Source organism: Phyllostomus discolor, chromosome 6, assembly GCF_004126475.2.
Source record: "Phyllostomus discolor isolate MPI-MPIP mPhyDis1 chromosome 6, mPhyDis1.pri.v3, whole genome shotgun sequence".
Taxonomy (NCBI): domain Eukaryota; kingdom Metazoa; phylum Chordata; class Mammalia; order Chiroptera; family Phyllostomidae; genus Phyllostomus; species Phyllostomus discolor.
Window position 1 is genome coordinate 117768776 of NC_040908.2, and position 24442 is coordinate 117793217.

At 40.0% G+C, this 24442-nt stretch overlaps 1 protein-coding gene across 4 annotated transcripts in view; it reads left to right on the forward strand.

Annotated features, from left to right (window-relative positions):
• PAK1 (p21 (RAC1) activated kinase 1) overlaps positions 1-24442 on the forward strand; it is a 142896-nt gene that overhangs the window by 112715 nt on the left and 5739 nt on the right. For all 4 annotated transcript variants that reach the window (XM_028514744.2, XM_036028765.1, XM_028514743.2 and 1 more), the window contains exons 7-13: positions 2079-2253; positions 4377-4440; positions 8326-8374; positions 13607-13719; positions 16971-17088; positions 20806-20905; positions 21914-22110. In XM_028514744.2, the coding sequence (XP_028370545.1) occupies positions 2079-2253; positions 4377-4440; positions 8326-8374; positions 13607-13719; positions 16971-17088; positions 20806-20905; positions 21914-22110 (816 nt within the window). The remainder of the gene's footprint in view (positions 1-2078; positions 2254-4376; positions 4441-8325; positions 8375-13606; positions 13720-16970; positions 17089-20805; positions 20906-21913; positions 22111-24442) is intronic.

Consider the following 24442-nt stretch of genomic DNA (forward strand, 5'->3'; position numbering starts at 1 on the left):
GGACTTGTTATTACGACAAGAGCTTTGTAATGAAAGAATGACCTAGAGCTTAAACTCTGTGATAATACAAAAAAGGCTGCCTTTGCATTAGAGCATCGAGGGAGATGTTTAAGCAGATGTTGGTTGACTGACTATGGGAGATGCTGTGGGGGAAATTCAGGAGGATTATATGACCTTTTAGGATGAGGACTTATGAACAGAATTTGTGGAATCACCCTTTCTGTAGGTCACAAAGTCACCCTAAGAAAAATGAGCTTCAAAATTGGAGCGCTGTCAAGATACCTTACCTTGCTATGGCCATTTTTGGTTTGCAAGCGTGTTCATTAAAATTTTTTTTTTTGCTACTAAATCATGAACTACTCAAAACTAGAGGGAATAAATATATATATGTATTTACAGTGCTTAGTATAGTTCTTGGCAGTTACTAGAAAAGCAGTCAATATTGAATGAATGATCGTGAATCAATAAGTTTTATCTTTATAGCATTTCTTTCCAAAAAGGAGTCTTGAATTCCTAATGTTTAGAAAAAGAAGTTGAGATTTGGAGAGTTAAATTGATCTACCTAACATCTCTTAGTTAGCAAAAGAGCCAGAATTGAAAGCATTTATTCTAAGTCCAGGTTGCTTTCCACCAAGTGCGGTGGCCTTTTTGTGTGTGCAGATCTGTGCTGGCAGCCAGAGGAGACTATTGGAGAAGGAAAAGGCAGGGTTTGTAGACTCAAGGAGCCATCCATGTCAGGAGAACTGAAGAAGAAAGACAAGGAATGAAAGTGCAGGCCTTCAGTGCCGGGGACCTCGTTTGCCTATAGATACAAGATCAGAAGATTAAGAAACCATTGTGCTAGAATAGTCAGGGAAGAAGCTCTAGTTTCTGATCGCCATGTCCTGACTTAAGTTCTCTCCCATTTCCACCTATTAAAGTGCTGTCTATCCTTCAAGATCCAGAAGAAAAATCCCGTTTATTTACTCATTGATTCATCAAACATGTATCTAAATGCATGCTTTTTATTAGGCAACTGGTTAGATACAGAAACTCAGGGATGAGTGACACATTACTGTCTTCATAGAGCTTATAGACTAATGACAAAATAGTTGTGATATTTTTATGGAAAAAATATGATAAATGCCTATAAAGATCTTCTGGAAAAAGGGAATATGACTTATCTGAACCTCAGTAATATGTGTACGAGTTTGCTCATTTTTAATGACATCTATCACTTTATGCCTTGTAGTTATAACCATCTCACAGGACTACTCACAAGACAATCGGAGAGCATTTTGTGCAGCGAGGCAAAGCATAGATTCTCAGAAAGTGTCAAGGAAATGAGTAGGAAATATAATAGTATCAGCAAAATTTTAAAAGCTCAATATCCACTGGGCATAATTTTAATCATTTCACACATTAATTAATTTATTACTATAACAACCCCATAACATAGGTGTCACTAGTATCACCATTTTACAAATGAGGAAACTGAAGCACAGAGAAGCTAAGTAGCCTGCCCAAGGTCATACAAATGATAAAAATAAGAGTTGGGATTTAGGCCTAGGCAGTATCTCAATATCTAGAGTCTGTGGTTTAATTGACTACCCTGTACTGCCTCTTCAAGAAGGACAACTGAAGTTTTTCTCTGCAAGTGTTCAGGATTTAAACAGGGAGTAACTCAAACGGAGATAATGTGTCGTGTTAGTAGTGCAAAGTGCTGTGCAAATAACAGGATACTCATTTCAGCTCAGGAAAGAATAGAATTTTGAGATGCAGGCCATTCTCATCCAATGATAGGATCTCCTTTAAGTCATTTCTGTTGAGAGTTGTCTCACCTACATTGAATGTCTTCAGTGTTCAGATGCTCACTAACCCCTGTGGTGTATACACCCGAGATTCGGGAAGGCCATTTCCACCACAGAGGGTGGGCCTGGTGCAGAGGAGGACGAGCACAGATTTTGACTTTGGAGAAGGGATGAGTTTGTTGGGATTTGTTTTCCTATGAATATTCTAACACACATTTTAGAGACGCTCCTGAACTTCCCTATGCTAACGAAGGCTGGCCTTGCCAAATTCTTGTACCAACAATGCAGGTATACACACGGTCTGTGATTGAACCAATTCCTGTTACTCCAACTCGGGATGTGGCCACATCTCCCATTTCACCTACTGAGAGCAATACCACTCCTCCAGATGCTCTGGCCCGGAATACTGAGAAGCAGAAGAAGAAGCCTAAAATGTCTGACGAAGAGATCTTGGAGAAATTACGTAAGCACTGTGTAGCTTTCTGAACCTTCCTCTGCTGTATGATTAGTCGAGCATAAAGGCAGAATTTTGTTGCTGTGAAGATCTCAGTCCTAGGCTTGCTCTGTGTGGCTGGCTAGCTGTGCTTGATATCTTAGCCACAAGCTGTGCTTCTCCTCACTCTGCCCTTGCACTCACCTTCTCTGTCTCACCAGCCCCAATTGGAGACATTAGGATGGGAGTGTGGTGAGAGAGAGTGTGAGTAGCTCACTTTAAGATCTAGGCATCCCTCATTCCCAAGGTGTGGGTTATGTAGAGGACAAATAGCTTTTATCTAACGAATAGTCTGGAATGTTGTATTGAGAAAGACTGAGGTCTATCCCTTCTGGGAAAATGTACTGTAATTGATTTTTTTTTTAATTTGTATGTTTGCTATTGACCTAGGAGAAGACAGATCTGCCATTTGGGTTGTAGGAAAAGAGGGAAGGGAAACTAACATTTTATGGGCCTGTACTAGCATGGTACAAGCATGGTATTTTCTTGATTTTTTCCTTTATCCCTCATATTAACCTTGTGAAGACAGACATTATAATCCTCATTTTTTTTTGCAAGTAAGGTATTTGAGGTTCAGGGATGCTAAATACCTCGCCCAAAATCATATAGCCAGAAGGTGCCAAGGCTGGGGTCAGAACACAGCTTGTGCCCCTGTGATTAGAGTGCGCTTCCTTTTGCCCTCAGGTGGAAGCTAAGACTTTACTTTCTTTAATGGCCATAAATGGAGGTCTGTTGGGGTAGCTTGTTTCTGTGCTCCAGTCCACTGCAAGAGAATTTATGGGAGAAGGAAGGTGTAGGTTGGTCTGTGGGCTTGAAAAAAATCATTCGACAAGGTCTTTGATTTAATCTTTGTACCTGTCTACTTCTAAAGAGGATCTGATGTGAGTGATTTGGCCAAATCTGCAAGGTGGCATTGCTTTCAAAAGCTGAAGTTTCTGCTTCTCTAGCTGCTTAGCAGCTCTCAATTTCTTCCCACTAATTTTTGTTTGACTTAAAAAAAATTTACTGTTTTAAAAGTTGACTAGAGCTCTTGTGAAATAATGAAATGAGAAGCCACTTTCCTAGTCATCTATTTACTCCTATAGTCTTTTTCTCTGAACCAGATTTTTTTAAAAAATTAATACTTAGAACATAGAATTATGGAAAGCAGACCCCCCTGGTAGTTAAGGACACCAGCCAGTGGGTTGAAGGCCCAGCCCTGCCACAGACTTGGGACCTGGGCAATTTCCTACTGTTCTCTGGGCCTTCTTTTTCTTATCTTTTAAATAGAGATGTCAATCCCTGTTTCATTTGTAAATCAGATGAGATAATGTATGTGAAAACTTACATTATCAAATCTTAGTAATACCAAATCTTAGTAATTGGTATTAGCGGAAAGCACTTTGGACTGGGAGACCGAAAACCAGACTCCTCATCTGAGCTCTGACACCAGTCTGCTGTGTGACCTTGGGAGGAAGTATCTTCCCTTCTGTGGGCCTCATTTTCACCATCTCTAGCATACAAATTGTGAAATTCAGTGAACTCTCTCACTCTGCACGTCTTCGCACTTGACATACTTCCTGTTGCAACTCCTTCTCACCTTTCTCTCCCTAACTCCTATTTACCCTTTAAAAACTCAGCCCAGATAGCACCTCCTATGTGAAGCCTTTCCAGTCTGTACCCCCTTGCTGCATAGCACACTAGTTATTATATTTTCATGGAACTTTATGCCTGTCTGTCTCCTCCATGAAGTTGAGCTTCTTGAAAGCAGAGACAGTCTAAACCGTCTCATCTATCTCTTTATCGTAGCACTCAACGTAGGACTTGGCATATAGTAAGTGAGCACATTAAATAAGTAAATGTTTATTGAATGGATGAATTTAAAATGCATAAATGGCCCTTAGGAGTTTAGACATGGAATAGATTACTATGAATAAAAGTGTAAGGAGATGAAACTTTTGGCTGGAACTTACAGGGGAAAGCTAGGGACCTCCTTTGTATGGTGTCTGGGTATTGGAGGTACCTTTGCCAGTTCCAGGGTTGGGGAAACATGGAGCCTGTTTTGTATCTTGATCTGGGAAAAAAATGATTCATGGTCTCTGTTTCTTTCAAAGGGAGCATAGTGAGTGTGGGCGATCCTAAGAAGAAGTATACACGGTTTGAGAAGATTGGACAAGGGTTAGTCGGGACATTTTCTTTCCCTAGAGAAATGACTTAAAATCGTGTGTACTGGTGTATGTGATTTTACTTTTGTTTTGCTTTTCATAAACCTTGTTCTTTTTACTCCATTTCACCCCTCACCCATCTGAAGCTGTTATGTTAGACTGACTTCAGGTTTGGCAGAATTATGCTTAATATGAGAGATGTGCCATTAGCTGACCACATTGCTAAAAATACCCATGCAGTGAGAATTGAAAAAACATTTATTTTCTTAGCATAAAACCTGCTTCCCAAGTTACAGCTCTGCTTTTCCAGATTAACCCCGCTTACCCGTGCTGAAATCTACCAGCACTAATGTGAAATGGAAGACTCAGAACTGCAGACCTTTCTGCTAGTGTAATGGGACCTGCTTTTCCAGGTGGATGCCAGCGTTTATGCATTTGCTGTCTGGTTCCTTCCCCGCATCTCGTATGCTGCCCTCAGTGTACCGACTTTCGCAAACCCTAACTGAGTCCTGTTATGTGGTAGACACTGGGAATACAGGTGCGAATCAGACACAGTCTCGGTCTTCAAAGACCTCATGTCTACAGATAGTCAAACAAAGAATTGTAATACAGTTGACTCTTGGACAACACAGGTTTACTGTGTATGGGTCCACTTATATGCAGCTTTTTCAATAAGTAATCTAAATGTATTTTCTCTTCATTATAATTTTTTAACAACATTTTCTTTTCTCTAGCTTACTTTATTGTAAGAATACAGTATATAACACATGTAACAGGCAAATGCATGTTAATTGACTCTTGATGTTATTGGTAAGACTTCTAGTCAGTAGCAGGCTATTAGTAGTTAAGTTGTAGGGGAGCTGAGTTATACACAGATTTCCAACTGTAGGGTGTCAGCGCCCCTGTGTTGTTCAGGGGTCAGCTGTATGCTGGGATAAGTCTTAAAAGTGTTTGGCCATTATTTTGAGCAAAAGAAGCCACACACAAACAAGCAGATACTCTATGATTTTATTTATATGAAGTTCAAGAATAAGTAAAATTAATATATGCTAATAGAAGTCAGAAAAATTGTTGTGTCTGAGAGGGGGATGTTGGCTGGGAAGGCGATGAAACTACAAAAACACCTTCAGGGGCAATACTGGTGGCGAACATGTGGGTGTGTACATGCTGAAAAATCATCAAGTTGTTCACTTATGATTTATGCAAATTACGTAAGTTATACCTCTGCATGAAAAAGAAAAATAATGATATTTTTATAGACCTATGGAAACAGCTACAATTAAAAAGAAACTGAATAAATACCTGACTTGTAGAGAGCTCTCAGTGGTTAGTTGAAGGAAAGCATTGTTGCTAATGAAGTCATTGACGTTTTCTGTTTTAATTTTTCCTATGCATTCAAAAACATCTGAAAATAAGATAGAGTATTATATAACATACTGGTGTTTTATTTATATGGCATTCTCCAGCTTACATCTGTTCTTTGCCTCTGTCGTTCAGTCCTTAACGCTAGACTTGAGTGAATCTCATTTTGTCCTGGTGGAATGCTTTTTCTACCAGACATGCTTTTGTGAGTCTGAACTGGCCTGAGGTGGTTGACATGTTAAGAATAAGTTAAGAGTGATCTGGGAAGGCATTTCCTTTAGCCAGTTTCATCGAGATATTGAGACTGTGGCAGAAAGGTACACGGGCAAGTGTGGGCAAGTCCAGTCCCATCTCTCGACTTCAGTTCCTTTGTCCATAAATTTAAGGGAGAAGAAGTGTAGGTTCTTCCAAAACTTTTGATTTTTAAAAAATTTAGACGTCTGAGACCCATAAATAGGCAATATCTACAAAATGTGTTTTTCTTGCTTATTTGGCAGGTCTATTAATGTAAGGGAGGAATGAAATATTTGTTAATCACCTATGCTGATGTTTCACATTCCATGATTTAAAAAAAATAAACGCCACATAAACATGATGAATTAGTGCTATTATAATTTTTGCTTGTTCTTCTCTTTAAGACCTGAAGACCTTTTTTTGACCTAGAATTCATATGTCTAACCATATGTCTATTCCAGGTAGAAATAATCAAGTACTTACTAACCAGTGAGCCTGAGTAGCTTTCTAGAATTCTGTAATCGTAGAGACATAGTTCCAAAAGACCCATTCCCCCAAGCCTGGGCATGTTTGCCTTTGAAGAATGGTACATGTGGGAGGATGGGGGAGGATGGGCGTAGGAAGATAGACACCAGTTTTAAGATAGAAGATGGCTAGAGGTAGGATGATCAGTCAATGGGGAAATAACTGCCAATGCAAAGAATCCAGTCCTTATTGGACAGCCCGTATCTTGTGGTCACGTTTTTTTTGGCATGTAGCTAGGGTCCCAACTAAAGAGTGGTGGCGAGGAAGCTGGTGACCATAATTCCTAGCTACAAGACAAACTTACAGGTGACTATTCTCTGTAAATTGACCTGATTTCTCTGGGAAGCATAATTTCAAGGCTTGCCTAGAGTGCTTTTTTTTTTTTCAATACAGGGAATTAGATTTCTTCAAATTGCATCTTATATATCTGACATATGACATGTAAAGTTACACTTATTGTTGCATATCATCACTATAAATATACAGGGTTTATGATTATAGACATAAAATTAGGTTTTTAGTTATTTAGAGTGGACATCTTTACTTTCCTAGCATTGTTTCTTGTATTTCTCCCCATCCCTCCCACACTTTCTCTCTGTGTATGAATATGTGTGTGTGTGTGTGTGTGTGTGTATACACACACACATATATGTACATATGTATATATAGTGAGGATACCTTGGGGATGGGGTAGAAGTATCAGATTTTCTGGGAGCATATGTATTTGAAAAAGCATATTTAATATTTTTGAAAACATGAAAACTACAAACTGCAAAATAAAACTCATATATCCTCTTGAGAGCATAAATAATCGAAAAACACTGTTTTAAAGGGTCATAGTGTCAAAGCAGGAAGGGGACCTTGAGATTGTTTTAGATTACTCATTGTAGTTCTTTAAAGTTTTTATAGTTCTTTAATGTAAATTTCAGTTGAATCTAACATACATAATTGTACAGCTTGATGAATTTTCATGAAGTGAGCACACCCATGTAACCAGTTCCCCGGTTAAGAAACAGAATATTACTGTTATCCCAGAAGTCTACATCCCTTTTTGCTAAAAATGTGTGCCATTCCCCACTCATTCTGAAAATCTCCGTAAGGCCCTTTTCCCCTCACTCCTCACCTGCAGTTGAAAATGATAGATCTAATCTTACAACCTGGTTTACAGATGAAGATTCTGAGGCCACAAGAGGTTAAAGCAACCTGGCAAGAGTGACCACAGAGAGGAGATGAGGAAGCAGGGGCAGGAAACTAGTGTACAGGGTGGGCAACAGAAGGTTTACAGTTGTGAGCCTATGAGACAGAGTTTATTCTTGTATTATTTACTAACTGTTGTGTTATTTTCTGTACAAACAACTATAAACCTACTTTTGCCCCACCCTGTATATCAAAGACCTATTTCATTTTAGCACTTGGCTAGTGCTTTATGAACTAATTGATTTAATTCTCCTACACATGCTTATATGCTTATCTTCACTTTGCCAATGAGGAAAGTGAAGCTCGGAGAATAACTTTCTCAAGATTGTATATCTAGGTAGATACTAGGTAGAAGTTCCAGACTGAAACAGATCTTTTGATTGCTGGAGCCTGTATTCTCTTTGCTACCATATACTGCTTCTCAGGTATGAGAAGGGGGGGCGAGTGGGGAAGATTATTTTTGTTGCTGTTATTATTAACACTTGCATTGCCAGATTGTACGTAGAGCTGCATTTGACAAATATCACTTCACTTAATACCTCTGTTTTCTCCCCTCCCCTCTCTCCCACCTGTCGTTCAGTGCTTCAGGCACCGTGTACACTGCAATGGATGTGGCCACTGGACAGGAGGTGAGTATATGAGACCCACGATTGCTCCTTCAGCTCTACTGTTTCTTTTTATTTTTGGTTAAATTTAACCCTTCCATTTAACCATTTGGCTCAGTAGGGACTCTTTTAGTTTCTTACTATAGCGCACTAGAACCAAACAGAGGAGTAACATGATGAGACAGATTTCGGGAAAAGTCACTGTGGCTACAGTGTGGTGAACAGAGTGGAGGAGGTAAGAGTGGGACAGGTGAGTCAGGAGGTTACTATGAAAGTTGAGCTGAGAGAGGATGGTTTGGACTAAGGTGGTAGCACAGTATAAAGGGGAGAAGTGGATGGATTTGAGAGGCACTTAGGTAGATTTGGCAAAATTTGGTGATTGGCTCAATGTGAAGATGACTCACAAGTTAGTGATACTAATCAGGGAGAAGGAAAAAAGGTGGAAGTACAGGTTTGAAGGAGTTGGATGCTGCCTGAGAGATCTTGTAGACCTGCCAAGTGAATAATTGTTTATACAAGTTTGGTGCTTGGGAGAGAAATCTGATACAGAAGAGATTTAAACACATGTCTCTTGACTCCTAATCAAGTTGATCTTCCATTACTCTGTGCCCAGGATTCCAGTAGACACTGAAGTCCTCATTTGGAAGTACCTCTTTGTTTTTCTCATTTCATTAAGTTGGGAGAACCTTACCGCCGAGACCTGCTGACTCAGGATGTTATCTTCAGCAGAAGGAAGCCATGAAGGGAATAGAGAGTATTTAGGGTTTCCTTACATTCCAGTCATTGGATACAGAGTGAGGATGCTGGCAGGTGGGCTGTAGTTGGGAGCTGCCTGGGCAAGTTCATAGTTCACAGAGCACTGGGGCTCAGAGATTGAGAGCGTTACCTCCTGTTCCATTGAAAATAGTGCCAGGCTCCTCTGCCGGCTTATGTACATTTGGTGGTTGGAATCCTCTGGCGCATGGAGAAGTCATGGTTAATAGGGACAGGCTATATCTCACTGCATTATTGGGAGTCATTTGCAAGTGTCTAAGCCAAATATTGAGACTCCATTGAGGGTAGGTCAACTTTTTAAAAATATCATCATTATGATTAAGGATTTATTCCTTGTTCTTTGAGGTAAGAATTTAGCAACCTAAATGTTTACTTTTAGTTACTTACATAACCTTGGAAAATTTGACCTCTCTGAGTCCGAATTTTATTTATTTATAAAATGTGCATGACAATATAAACCTCACAGGAGTGTTGAAAGAATTCAGTAAAGCAATGCATGTGAAAATACATAGTAAACCTTAAGAACTACATACCCATTTTATTTGTACATATTTATTCTGTGCAGCATTTACTGAACACTTGTGCTAAGGATAAGAACTTGGTGAAAGTTCAGTACTGTGTAAGCACTGAGACGTTACAGTCATGTATCAGTGGCTTTTTGGAAGCTGTGAAACCAGGGAGATCCTGGTCGGGCCAAGATCTCATTGTCCTTGCAGCCCTTTGACCCTCCCCAAAGGCCCTCAATAAAATGGTTTGATCCCCTCTCTGCAAAAATTGTATATGAATATAAGAGACCATACTTTCCATTGTATACCTATAAAAGGCTTATAGTGCTGACCTGTTAAAATCGTGGGGAAGGAAGGAAGGATGGTATCATTGTGCCCATTTTAAATATGGCGAATTGGAGGCAGAGATAGAAGAGAGGCTATGACAATCCTAACAAGAACCCTATGAGGAAGGTAATGTTATTTCCTTTCTACTAATGAGGAATTTGAGGCTCAGGGAATTAAAATAACTTTTTAGGGTTGTATGGTTAATAAGGACGGGCTTAGAAACTTTTGATTCTAAAACCTAAACATTTGTTTTCTGGGCTGCAAGGCCACTGCAGAGCTGAGGTTAGGCACTAGGGCCCCTTGTCACGTTTCTGGCCTCTTGGGCCTCACAGCCCTTAATGGGAGGCAGGCACATGGTGCGCACTTCCTGGAAGGCTGGGAGGCTGCACGTGTGAGAAGGTGGCCACAGGAAACAGAAACTTGACTTCACTGTGCGCCTGCCTTGTGGTTACAAAACTATGAATGGAAGCGAGTCCATTAGGGCGGCTAATGCAGTGTGGTCAGGAAAGCCTCATTTCCTGCCCCAGGGAATACAGATCTATAGTGGAGTGGGCAGGATACTCTCAGGCTCTGTGAGTGAGTGCCCACTGGGGGCCGTCCAGCTGGGAGGAGCAGAGCTATTGTCCGTCACCTGTATGTAGGAAGGTTACTGTGTTAGTGCTGGGATGTCTTACAGTTACAAATGCAACAATTATTGCTCAAGCCCATTTTTTAGAGGAAATGTGTGTAGAATAGACTGGAAGAGGCTTTGGAGTCATATGGACGTGTGAACACTGATTATGACTTCAGGCAATTTTCTTGTAATCCTTACCTGAAAATGCAGATACCAATTTTCACTTGGCAGGGTTGTTGTTAGGTTTTGATGAAATAGTGTAAGTAAGAGCATCTAACATAGTGCCTGGTACACAGTGGCACTCAGTAACTAGTAGCCATGGGAGAGTGGCTGGCTTTTGCTGTTCCTGTGGATGTTGTCATTCTTGCTGCTCTGTGCCAGGTACTTATCAAGTGCAGCTATTGCTGAGATTAGCGTTTTCATTGTTGCCTTACTTTATTATTTAAATTTCTTTTTATAGATGAGTAACATATTGGCCACTATTTCATTTAGTTCTCAAAGCAGTCCTGTGATGTAGGGAATCAGTGTTAGGATTATAATCCTTAGTGTATTGATGAAGAGACTGAAGAGACTTGTGATTGGTCAAGGTCAGTCAGCGACAGACTCAGCCCTAGAGCTTAGGTCCCAAGAGTTCAGGCTCAGTTCTTTTTCTGTGATGCGAGTGCTATCTGGTGGCCTGCATATGAGGGATCTGAGTAGGTGAAGGGTGTGTAGCCTAGGCCATAGTCAGTAGTTGTTAAAAAGGATCCCCGATGTCCTGCCACTACCTCTGTTATCCTCTGCCTGCCTCTCTTCTTCCTTTCTGCTGCCAGCAGTGACTTCTGTGAGGCTCATAAGTACTGTTCCATCCTCCAAGATGACCTGAGGAACTCCAAGGCACTCCTTTGGCTGAAAATCTTAACATGTGAGGGCTTACTATACTTAAAGTAATATGTCTTTAGATCAGTGTGTTACCCTTCAGACATTAGGAAAAACTGATCATCAGCATTAACAGAAAGCTGCAGCAGACCAGAAACCCAGCCTGATAGGACACCCTACTCCAAAGCAAATGGAAGGAAGGTGATTAAAATGCTTAAATGAATTATTTCTACTCTATTGATGAACTAGATCTCTGTAGAAACTGCCTATACCTGACTTGAAGAAATAATAATTTTTTATTAATAAGGATTAATAATAAGAATTTTTTCCTATAAAATTTTGAATTATTCATCCTTCACATTTTTTGCTACTTCTGAAAAGACTAATTTAGTTGTTCTATTAGGTATTCATGTTCATGTTTATTTATTTTTATTTTTATTTTTTAAAGATTTTTATTTATTTATTTTTAGAGACAGAAGGGAGGGGGAGAGAGAGAGAGAGAGAAACATCAATGTGAGGTTGCTGGGGGCCATGGCCTGCAACCCAGGCATGTGCCCTGACTGGGAATCGAACCTGCGACACTTTGGTTCGCAGCCTGCGCTCAATCCATTGAGCTACGCCAGCCAGGGCTCATGTTCATGTTTATTAAGCAGAAAAAGACAAACTATATTTAGGGAATTAACATTCAGCAAGTAATTTAAAGTCTACTCCTATGGTGCAGAGTAGCCTGTTACTGATGGTTTTTGTGGTTTAAAAATAAAGTACATATCACCCCACTGAGTTCTCTCTTCCCCTTTTCATTTCCATAAACATTTGTTGAGTACCCACTGTGTGTCAGGCCCTGTGCTTGGCACCAGGGACTCAGAGCTTTCAGTGAATTCTCAAGTTTCTAGATACACACATCCTAACTAATCATCATACAAGGCAGAATGTGGTATGTTTCGTGAAAGAGGTGTATGTATGATCTTATGGAGCTTTAAGGAAGGGAAAAGCCTATCTGGTTTGGAGAATAAGGTTTCTTTTGTCTTGACACAAAGTATAAGTAGTTTTTTTTTTATAAGTAGCTTTTGAACGTGTGAAATTGATGCAAGATACTCAGGTCGCAAAATATATGAAGAAATACAGCAGGAAGTAGAATAGGGTCAGATCATGAGAACTTGGATATTGGGCTGAGGGGTATTACTACGCAAACAGGAACCATCTATGGTTGTGGTGTTTTTGTTGTTGTTGTTTTATTTTTCAGCAAGGGAAGTGTTATCAAATGTGTGCTGTGGGGGGAGATTAATCTGGTCATGCGTGCAGGATAAATTGGCATCACTTTTGAGAGTTCTGATCCTGGCTCTGCTAACTAAATAGCTGTGTACGCAAGTCACATGTCCTTTCTGAATCGCCATTTCCTCGTCTGTCAGAAAGGGTCAATAGTAACGCTGAACTCGGTGCCTCTGAGGATTAAGGGAAGTAAACTTGAGAACACCTAGATAGTATATTACACAGAAGAGATGGATGCAAAAGTGCCTTAGAAACTAAAGTATATCTTTATGTTTGTATTATGTGGAAACGGATTTTATTTATATAGACAAAAAGCCTATCAAGATCTTTTATTTTTTGATATACATAGAAAACATAGGGGTCTTACCCTCTTTTTTCTTCTCTCTTAACCTGGTCAACTGATTTGTCTTTTCATACCAAGTTCAAAAAGCCATCTCCCTCTTTATGAAGGCTCTGCCTACACTGCCAGATTTAAAGAGTCCTTGCCCTTTTTGTGTGTCTCTGTAGCACTTTGTATGGACTTTTGTTATAGCACACCACTTTCATATTGTGATTTTTAAAGTATTTTATAATATAAATATTTTATTTAATAGCAAGCTTGACCCTCAAGTTTTGGTGCACATCAGAATCTTCCAGAGGGTTTATTAAAATACACCATTTCTGATTCAGTAAGTCCGGGTAGGTCCTGAAAATTTTTATTTCCAAAAGTTTCCAGATGACGTTGGTACTGCTGGTCTAGAGACCTCGTATTGAGTACCAGTGGTCTATGTGAATAAATTATGAACTCTTCAAGGGTAGGACCATATCTTATTCATCTCTCTCTGCTTAGTGTTCATGGTCTGATACTTAGTAGGTGCTCAGTAAATGCTGAGTGACTCTAATTGCATATTCAATTCATTCTGATTTCAGGTGGCCATTAAACAGATGAACCTTCAGCAGCAGCCGAAGAAAGAGCTGATTATTAATGAGATCCTGGTCATGAGGGAAAATAAGAACCCAAATATTGTGAACTACTTGGACAGGTATGGTCAGGTCCTGTCAGAGACGTAGGGCCTTTGGGACTGACAGGTGGTAGAACTGTTAAAGAAGAAGGCAACCGCAACACTTGGAACTGCCTCCATTTAAGAATCTTTTATGATGCTTATAGCCCTATGCCCCCCACCCTGCATACTGCTGAACACCTCTGGTCGCTGCACAGTCTTTCTGGGTCAGGCAGAACACTCCCACCCTGTAGCTCCTCACAGCAGGTCATTTGTTCTGCCCCCGAGAGGACCTTCAGCCCTTCTGCCTGCATCAGACACGTAGGCCTTTAAATCATTCTGCATCCCAGATCTTTCTCATCATGTTCACCCTCCCGAATGACTTGTAGTTTGTCTGTATCCTGGTAAAATGCGACACTCAGTATTTTTATTTAAGATTTGACCATAATGGAGAGAGTGGGACTTCTCCTTTGTTCTAAACTCAGTGCAACCTAATGATTTCATTCACTATTTTGTTTCTTTTTTTAGGAGGCCTGCTTCATTATTGACCATTAGTAGGGTTGTTGTCAATTAAAATCTCTGATCCTTTTCATTTTCTTTTTTTTTTTTTACATGAGCTTGCCTTAAACTGGTAATGTAGAACTTTTTAGTTTCCATCATTAAATCCCATTTTTTAGGCTGTTGTTCCAGCCCATCGGAATTCTGTTCTTCAACCTAGTAACAGTGGTTGTAATTGGCATTTGTGTTATGCTTTACTTGTGCAACAGGGTTTATTTTCTAAGAAACAGGTTCATAGAAGTTAATAACTAGTCCAAGGCCAGTATATCAGTAAAGAGCAAACGAGGGTTTTGGATTTGAATATCCCAGCATCCATGCCCTTTCCATCATGTCATGCTCTTTTCTCCCATCTGTGAAAAAAAAAAATGAACTTCTTCCCTGGGTTTCAGAGAGCACAGGTGGAGGTGATTTTGATCTAAGTCTTGGATTTTAATTCCTTCACTATTTATATTACATGACCAATTAGATTTCATTTGTGCCAGATTTCTTGTTCCGCACTGAAAACAGTGGTAAGCTTCAGTGTCTCTACAGAGAAAAGGAGTTGGACTTTGACCTTCCCAACCATGACATCAGTCACTATAGAGAAAAAAGCCACCTCCTCTCTGGGTGTGGTTGTCTATGATGTGGGTCATGACAGACTCTGAAGAATCCTCTGAAAGTTATCACCTTCTCATCTCTTTTAAGAACTTATTATACAGAGAATATAGCTTTGAAAAACTACTGGCGGCAATAAGTATACCAGATTTATTTCTATATGGGGCTCAGGATAAGGAAAAATGAAAACTGTCCAATAAATGTATGGCCTGCCCCATAAAATAGTGAGCCCCTTCCTCGTCACTGGAGGTATCTCAGTAGTGACATGCATGACCATGTTGTTGAAGGAATTTCTCTTCTGGGAATGGGATTAGGAGATTTATATATTTATCGATTATGCTTTTGCTGGTGTATCTAGAGGCTTAAACTGTGAACTCAGGAGAAAATAAAGCTCAGTCTATGCCCTCAAATATCTCCTACTCGGCTGTGGAAAGAAAAGTTCGTAGGAGCTTGTATGGGAGGACAGAAGTGGGCGGCCTTAACCTGAGCATTCAGTGAGGCTATTGCAACTGAGAGTCTGGTTTTCGTGAGTTCCCGGAGGAGAACCTCACCCATATTTGTTCCTCTCCAAATAAGCCATGCACAGAGCCCTTATCTAAAGACACTGTTTTTGAAGGTCCCGTGGCACAGTGTGCAGCTATGAAGTATTCAACACAGCCTGGCTCCGGACTGCATTGCTGTAGATCTGTGCCGGGTAGATGGGCTCTGCTTCGGAAGTGTTTGGAGATAGCCCCTTGGACCCTCATATTTATCCCCCCAATCAGTCCAAAGGACATGTCTTTTGGATGTGCTGGGAGGGAGGCCATAACTGTTTTATTGTTGTTGTTGTTGTTGGGCGGGGGCAGAGTCAGGGAGGAAATAGATTCATGTCAGTAGGAGGGTTTGGAGGGCTTTTACCAGTCCTGAATTCTCTTTTGGTCCAAGTCCCAACAGTCTTATGTCTCAAAAGAGATTATTGAATAAAGACTTAATTTGTCATATTTGTTCTTTATGGAAATTTAAAAACTACAAGACTGCTAATTAGAAAGAATACCGAATTTTACGAAAGGAGGACTAGATTCATAGTCAAGAGAATGAGACACAAATCTTAGCGTTTGTATGAGACCATTTGTACTTTTCCAACAGTGTCCCTCCCTACCCAGCAGCAGTCCCGCTCGCAGGGTGAAGATCGGAGACATACCACACTGCGCAAGCCAATCCAAATAGTTTCTTTGTCTGAAGCTAGCGGAAGAATCCGTAGGGTTCTGGACTATCCTTGTTTTCATTTGTCTTATTCTACAGCTAAAGATATTAACCAGATAGGCTAAGTGATCTTTTTATTACATAACAGGACTGAGTGATCTGATCTGTCAGTGAAACTGGGTTCTCACTGAGGTCACACTCAGAATGTCTTTAGGGATGCGGTGCTGACTGGCAGCCCTCGGCTTCCCAGAAGAGGCGATGGCTCTGCAGCCCGGCTGGCTTCACTCCATTCCTGGAATTGGAGATGCTCAAAATGGAGACCGTTGTCAGCATAATGACTATGTTTATATAACACTATACAGCTTTTAAATAGCTTTTATAGCCATTATATCTTTTAATATTTACAGTTATCTTTTATTTTACCCATTGATTTATTCAGTAAATATTGGCATCTACTGGTGCTGGACTCTGGGGATCGAGTCTTGAACAAGACCCAGGACTTGGGCTCATGGTCTCAGATCTAACAGAACTCTCAAGGAGGTGGTGCGACTTTCCCTAATATTGGTAACAAGGATTCCAAATCCTGTCCTTGTCAAATGGTTGGGTGCTCTCTGCTTTGGTGCTTCTGTGTGGGAATCATGTCTAATTTTAGGAGGGATTACTATGTGTTGTGATGAAATATAATTTTATATTTCATATCTCCAGCCTAGTGATTGTTAGTCCTGCCCTTTGGGACTTCACAGAATAGTTCACTTTGTTTTCTCTGGGTGAATCCTTAAGAGAGATCAAGTTAGTAATTCTGTCCCCTGGATTCTGCTTTTTTGCAGCAATCAGAAACCTAGACTCTTCTGGAGCTGATGAAAATGTGGTTCACTTTGTGCTTAGTGTTTGAAATCCATTGCTGTGGCTCATTATACTCTGTTGCTTCTTACCCTTTATCTTTATCTGTACTCCTCCAGTTACCTCGTGGGAGATGAGCTGTGGGTTGTCATGGAATACTTGGCCGGAGGCTCTTTGACAGATGTGGTGACGGAAACCTGCATGGATGAAGGCCAGATCGCAGCTGTTTGCCGTGAGGTAACGCCAGCGGCCAAACCAGCCTTGAGCGGGATGTGGCCTCCAAGTCCGCATCTGTTAAAGTTCTACACCAGAGAGGGTCTCAGCCTGGGCACTGTGCGGGTGCGAGAAATTAGATGGGAAATGAGACTCTCCCACCATTCTCTTATTATACCTGTTTTGAAATTTCTATCAGCATTATTTTTTTCTTTAAAGATAGCTTTATTCTGATTATAAAATGATGTGCCCATTGTAGGAAAATTAGAAAGTACCAAAATATAGTCACCCATAATTTCAGTCCTTAAAGATAACTGCCGTACATACTTTGTAATATTTTCCTTATCTCTTTTATATGGATATACATTTTAATCATATTTATTTTGTTTTCTTCATGTGCTATGAAAATTCCTATAAAGCAGGGTAAGAAGGTAGTGACAGAAGAATTACTATTTTAGACAGAGTCATCAGGGAAGGCTTTGCATAGATTTGAATAAAGGATCTGAATGATATGAAAAGTAAGCCAAGCTAAAATCTAGGGTAAAATATTTGCAGGCTAAAGAAACAGAAAGCAGAGCTTGAATAGGCATTCTCCGTTTTCTTTATCGCTGTTAAATGTCTGAGGCCTATAGTATGCTGGCGGAAGAAGGGGAAGTCCTCTGCAAGGGCTTGGAGCCACACTCGGAGGACAGCCACATTTTCATAAAAGCAAGAAGATGAAGAGGATATTCAGAGAAATTGAGGATATTGCATGTTTTGCTGATAAGAGACTGGAACTTACAATTGCCCAGAGAAGGGTTTGGGAATTGGGGAAAGAGAAAATAGGATATTATATTAGGTTCAGAGTTTTATGCAGATTAGTCTAGTAAGTATGATTGGGGTTTGATGATGCAACGCCTGGAAGCATACAGATGAATTTTTTAAAAGATTTTATTTACTTATTTTTAGACAGAGAGGAAGGGAGGGAGAAAGAGAAGGAGAGGAACATCAACATGTGGTTGCCTCTCATGCACCCCTCTCCAGGGACCCGGCCTGCAACCCAGGCATGTGCCTCGACTGGAAATTGAACCAGCGACCCTTTGGTTTGCAGGCTGGTGCTCAATCCACTGAGCCACACCAGCCAGGGCAGAGGAATTTATGCAGTTGTGTATTTAATCAGTATTAGGAAACATAAAATCATGTGAAGTCAGCACTATCCTAGAAAATATGATCACCTTGGTATGGAAAACCCTGCAATCTAGAACAGGCATAATAGGTTAATAGAATTAACACAGGGATTCTTAGGAGATCTGACTTCTTTTCTGTACCACTAAGGCAGTGTTACTCAACTTTCTTTTCATATCTCTTCCCCTAACCCCAAAGAGCCTTTGAAGACATTTTTCTGTAATCACATTGTCCCCATGAAATCTTAATTCCATAGATATACTATGTTGAACATCTGTTTACATACTGTGGCCCTTTGGAAACCACAAACCATTGTAATATCTAAGATGTTTTTCATTAACCCTAGGAACCCTCTTTCACTTAAAAATATTAAAAATATTAAAATATTTTTATATTAAAAATATATGCATGTGTATTTGAGGATGTAAATTTGCCTCAAATTGTTTATTTTTGAAATGGAGATTCATACTGTATATAAGTTAGGGGTGCCATATAGATCAAAAAGCACTTGGAAGAATTTTGAAATGTTACATAAATAGGTGGCATTACTGTTATCCTTGAGTTCTAATAGAGATCATCCCTCTTTTTAAACATAGCTTTGTTGATAGAACAGCTATGGTGCTTTTACACAATGGAGTACTGCTTGGCCATAGAAAAGGGAAATTTTACCCATTGCGACAGCATGCATGGACCTAGAGAACATTATGCTAAATGAAATAGCCAGTCAGAGAAAGACAAATACCATATGATTTCACTCATATATGAAATCTAATAAGCAAACTGAACTAACAAGCAAAATAGAGACAGACTCATAGGTTGAGAGCAAGCTGACAGCTCTGAGGGAGGGGACTTGGGTGGGTGGAGGGTTTGAGCAAAAAAAAAAAAGAGAAGGAACTCAGGGACACACAACAGTGTCAGGAAAAAGGGAGGTGGGTGGAGATGGAAGAGGGTATGAAGGGATAAATGGTGATGGAAATAAATAAAAAAAGAAGAGCTTCATTGAGATACAATTCACACCCTGTATAATTCACCCATATAATGTGCAGATGGTCCCTGACTTTGATGGATCCACTTAAAATGTTTGACTTTATAATAGTATGAAAGCAATATGCATTCAGTAGAGACCATACTTTGAATTTTGATTCATCCTATTAAAGTGTATAATTTTATTATTTTTGGTATATTGAGTTGTGCAACAACTATCATTATCATCTATTTTGTCAACCCCAAAAGAACCTCCATATCCATTAGCAGTCATTTTTCACTCACCCCACTCCCTGACCCTCTCAGCCTTATGTAACCTATTTTCTGTAATCTATTTTCTGTCTAGATTTGCTTGTTTTGGACATGTCATATAAATGCAGTCATACAGTATTTGCTTATTTGAGACTGGCTTCTTTCACTTAGCGTAATGGTGTGAAGGTTCATCTGTGTTAAAGAATACAGCAGTATTTTATTCCTTTTATTAGCAAATTAGATTCTATTTATTTATCTGTCCATCAATTGATGGACATTTGGGTCATTACCACTTTTTGACTACTGTGAATAATGCTGTGAACGTTCATGTACAAGTTTTTGGTTTAATGTATATTTTAATTTCTCTCGGGTATATGCTAGGAGTGGAACTTCTAGGCTTAACATTTTGAGGAATGGCCAAACTGTTTTCCATAGTAGCTGTACCATTTTATAATTCTGCTAGAAGCAGAAGTATTCTGCTTTCCCCTGGTACTCCCCTTCCTCCCCCCATACTCCGGTGACTGTCAGTTTGTTCTTTATTTCACTGTCTCTGGTTATATTTTGCTTGCTTATTTGTTTTGTTGATTAGGTTCCACTTATAGGTGAGAACATATGGTATTTGTCTTTCACTGCCTGGTTTATTTCACTTAGCATAATGCTCTCCATTTCCATCCATGCTGTCAAGAAGGGTAGAAGCTCCTTCTTTCTTTCTCCCATATAATATTACATTGTGTGAATGTACCACAGTTTTTTGATCCACTCTTTTACTGATGGGCACTTAGGCTGCTTCCAGCACTTGGCTATTGTAAATTGTGCTGCTATGAACATTGGAGTGCATAGGTTCTTTTGAATTGGTGTTTCAGGGTTCTTAGGGTATAGTCCCAGCAGTCGAATTGCCAGATCAAAAGGCAGTTCCATTTTTAGTGTTGTTTTTTATAAATCATTACAAAATCCTTCCCATTCTTCCTCAATAGTTTTTTTTGGAGCCTCAGGTTCTTTGCCAAGTATCTAATGCTCTGTAAAAAAAAACTCCAAAATATGTTAGAGGAACTCATGTAGTGAAAGAAAACTATTATAATGTATGTTATAATAAGGTATAATAAATAAGGAATATTATAAGAAATTCATAAGGCAGCATGGAATATTAAAAGAATGCTTAGCCAGGAGACAGAAGACTAGAGTCTAGACCTGTCTATGCCACTGGTTTAGAGCAGGTCCCTTTTCTTGTTGGGGGGGCCTCACTTTCTTTATTATAGAATTAGGAGGGCGGATTGGCTGGTTTTCTGTAAGTCCTTGTATTATATGTCCTTTCTTTCTCCCACCCTCTCGCCACTTCCATAGTGCCTGCAGGCTTTGGAGTTTCTGCATTCCAACCAGGTCATTCACAGAGATATCAAGAGTGACAACATCCTGTTGGGAATGGATGGCTCTGTCAAGCTCAGTGAGTAGGAGTGATACCACTTCTTTTCCTGGTGGGACCCTGTCTTGTGGGATGTTATTCCTATAATGGTAGCTACAGAACTTACCAAATAATCTATTTATTTTGCTGTTTAGTTCCTGGGATATACAGGATCTTTATCTTAATCAGCACTATATAGGGTGTCATTTTTTTCATTCATTTAGAAATTTAGCCAAAAAAATTTGCTGAATGCCCACTATGTGCTTCTGATGGGCACTGAGGACATTTTTGTCTGTCTTCAAGTAGTTCTCAGTCTTATGAATGAAACATGAAATATGTAATTACAAAAAGAGGTTTAATGTAATTTTTACCATTCTGTCATTCATTCAGCAAACTTTTATTTAATGTCTATGATATCCCAGGCCTTCTGGGAATAACAAGATGAGTAAGAAGACGTAGTCATTCCTGTCAAACTCCTTGTAATTTAAATAAACATATATTTGCAATGTAATCTAAATGAACCGCAGGCAGAAAATTGTTACAGACCAACAGTCCAGACAGACACGCTGTGTCACGGGTGGATGGACAGCTGATGGGAAGACTGTTAGCAGCCTCTGTTACGGGCACAGGGTGAGGAGCTGATAAAAGCAGGTGATTAGAATTTAAGTCTGGGACTCATGCCTAGAAAATAAAGCAAGGGCCTAGTTGCCGGATTTTGGGATATGAGAATGGTTTTCAAGAAGAATTGGGGCAAGTAACCAAGGCCAAAATGGGCAGCTTGGATTCCAATGCCTAGTCCTGCTGGCTTGAGGATAGGTAAGAGACCAAGGTGATGTTTGTTACATTCCTCCTATTTCTCTTCAAGAACAGGGGACAGGGTAGGAGCTAGACATGAAGGTGGCAGTTATGTGACTCCAGCTTTGGGGGGACAGGAATTGCAGCAGGTGGGAGTGAGACAGAGCTTGACACCTAGAGGTACAAGTATAATTAGTACTCATGGAAGAGTACCCCAAACATAAGTCCTTTCCTTCTTCTCTTTTCTTTTCCTAGCTGATTTTGGGTTCTGTGCCCAGATCACCCCAGAGCAGAGCAAACGGAGCACCATGGTGGGAACTCCATACTGGATGGCTCCGGAGGTGGTGACACGGAAAGCCTACGGGCCCAAGGTTGACATCTGGTCCCTGGGCATCATGGCCATCGAAATGATTGAAGGGGAGCCCCCATACCTCAATGAAAACCCTCTGAGAGTGAGTTTTGCTAGTCCCATTTCAAGATGTTTGGGCTGTTTTCTGTAGTCCCAGGAAACGGGATTCAGGCTCTTCTCTGTGGCTTTCAACCTGGATCTCTCTTTTCTGGATAAAATCAGACACTGTTGAATTTAAAGTATAAATGCTCAAAGAAAAAAGATATTAGCAGTCACTCATCATTTACTGTAGCATTCAATGACTGAGTTCCTATCATGTATAGGAAACTGTTCTAATGATAATAAAACAAATCAGCATATAATAACAGAAGGTAAGTGCTGTGAAAAAAAAAGCAGAGTAAGGAGTACAAGAGAGTAATGAGGGAAAGAGGGAGAAATGTGCTTTTATTTAGAGCAGAGAAGGAAGTCCTCTCTTATAAGTTATTTGGGCAGAAACCTGAAGAAATAAAGGAGGAAGCCATGAGGTTAATCTAACCTAAGAATTTCCCAGGAATCCAGTATACTGAACACTTGATTTGAAAACATGTTTGTTGTACACAGGGGGAACCAAGGAGGCCAGTGTCTTGGAAGTGGGTAAGCAGGGTGAAGAATGGTAGACAAGGTCACAGAACTAGCTGGGAGTCAGATCAGGTGAGACCCTCTGGCCATTGTGTAAACTTGGCTTTTATTGTGCAAGAGATTGGAAGGCAATGGAGGATTTTGAGCTGAGGCATAACATCATCGGATTTATGTTGTAAAACATCATATTGGCTGCTTTTATGGAAAATAAACTAAAATACTGTTGTGGTCGTTCAGGGAAAAGTGGTAGCTTGAACTGTATTTGTAGGAGTGGAAGTAAAGAGTGGTTGGACTCAGGAAATATCTTGCACATCTAGCAGGCAAGATGAATTGGACATTAGAGAAAGAGGAATCAACAATGCTATAAGATTTTGGGCCTTGATTGCAGAAAAAATTGGGTTGCCATTTACTGAGATGGTTGAAGAGCAGGCAGTTGGTTTTGAATGGGTTGATTTGAAGTGTTTATTAGACATCCAAGTGGAGATATTGAGTAGTGTTGGCATATGAGTTCAGAGTTCAAGGGTGAGAGGTCAGGAGTATAAATGTAAATTTATTAGTAGGCAATATATAGGTGGCTTATTTAAAAATCAGAGCTAGATGACAGATGAGATCACTCACCCAGGGAGTGAGTTTTGAGTACTGACCCCAGGGGCGCTCTTGTGTTTGAGGCTGGAGAAACTAACAACGGGGACCAAGGAGTTGCCCTCCTTGTAGGAGGACCGAGAAGTGCGTGTTCTGGAGACCAAGAGAACGAAGTGTTTCAGGGAAGATGTGTCACATAAGATTGATAGGTTGCATATGATAAGACAGAAGTAAGTGTTAGATTTCCCAACATCAAGATTACTGATGACCTTGATGATCAGTTAATTAGTAGAGTGATGTGAATGAAAGCTTAATTAGAGTAAATTCACAGGAGTGGAAAAATAAGTTGAGATGGAATGTATAAGCAATTTTTTAAGGAGTTTTTCTATTAAAGGGACAGAGAAATTGAACAATATGTTGAAGTGGAGTTGAGGGCGGGCTTGTTTTTGTGTGGATGATATAGCAATTTGTGTGCTGACTTAATGGAAAGGAGGAAAATGGTCGTCTACAAGAGAGAAGTTGACATCTGTAGGGGTGCTGTTCTTAAGTAGATGAGATGAGTTGAATCAAGTACTGAATTAAAGAGCATTGGATTAGTGTAAAGACAATTTATTTGTTGTAATAGGAGAGGGCACGCAAAGTATGTGAATACAGATGCAAGTAGGGTGGTCATTTTGGTCATGGGTCATGGGTCATTGTGAAAGTCATTCTTTCATTTTTTCATTTATTCCAACCTCCCAACCAGTGCAGGAATTCTGTGTGTTGTTGCTGATAGGTGGCCATCTAATCTTAACTGGATACCTCTTATTGGAAAGTGCTTCAGTGTACCGCATTGAAACTACCCAGCTTTGCCCTCTGAATCCACATACCACTCATCTTTCCCACCTCAGAATGACCTTGAAAATGACAATTAGTAGGGTGTGATAGAAATAAGACTGGGATACAAGTCAGAGGATGTGAGCTCACACGAACAGCACCATCCCAGGTCTATCTCTTTATGTTTCTGGACTTTATCTGTGAAATGGAGATGATAATTCTTGTCGTACCTATTGGGTTGGCCAAAAAGTCTGTTTAGTTTTTCCATAAAGTAAAAGACACATTTTCCATTTTCACCAATAACCTAATTGATTTGGATATTTTGAGTATGTCAGCTGTCTCCCACATTGTGTATTGTTGATTGTTCTCAATATCTTAATTTGATTGCTATCAGCTCCAACTGGTGACCCATGGAATAT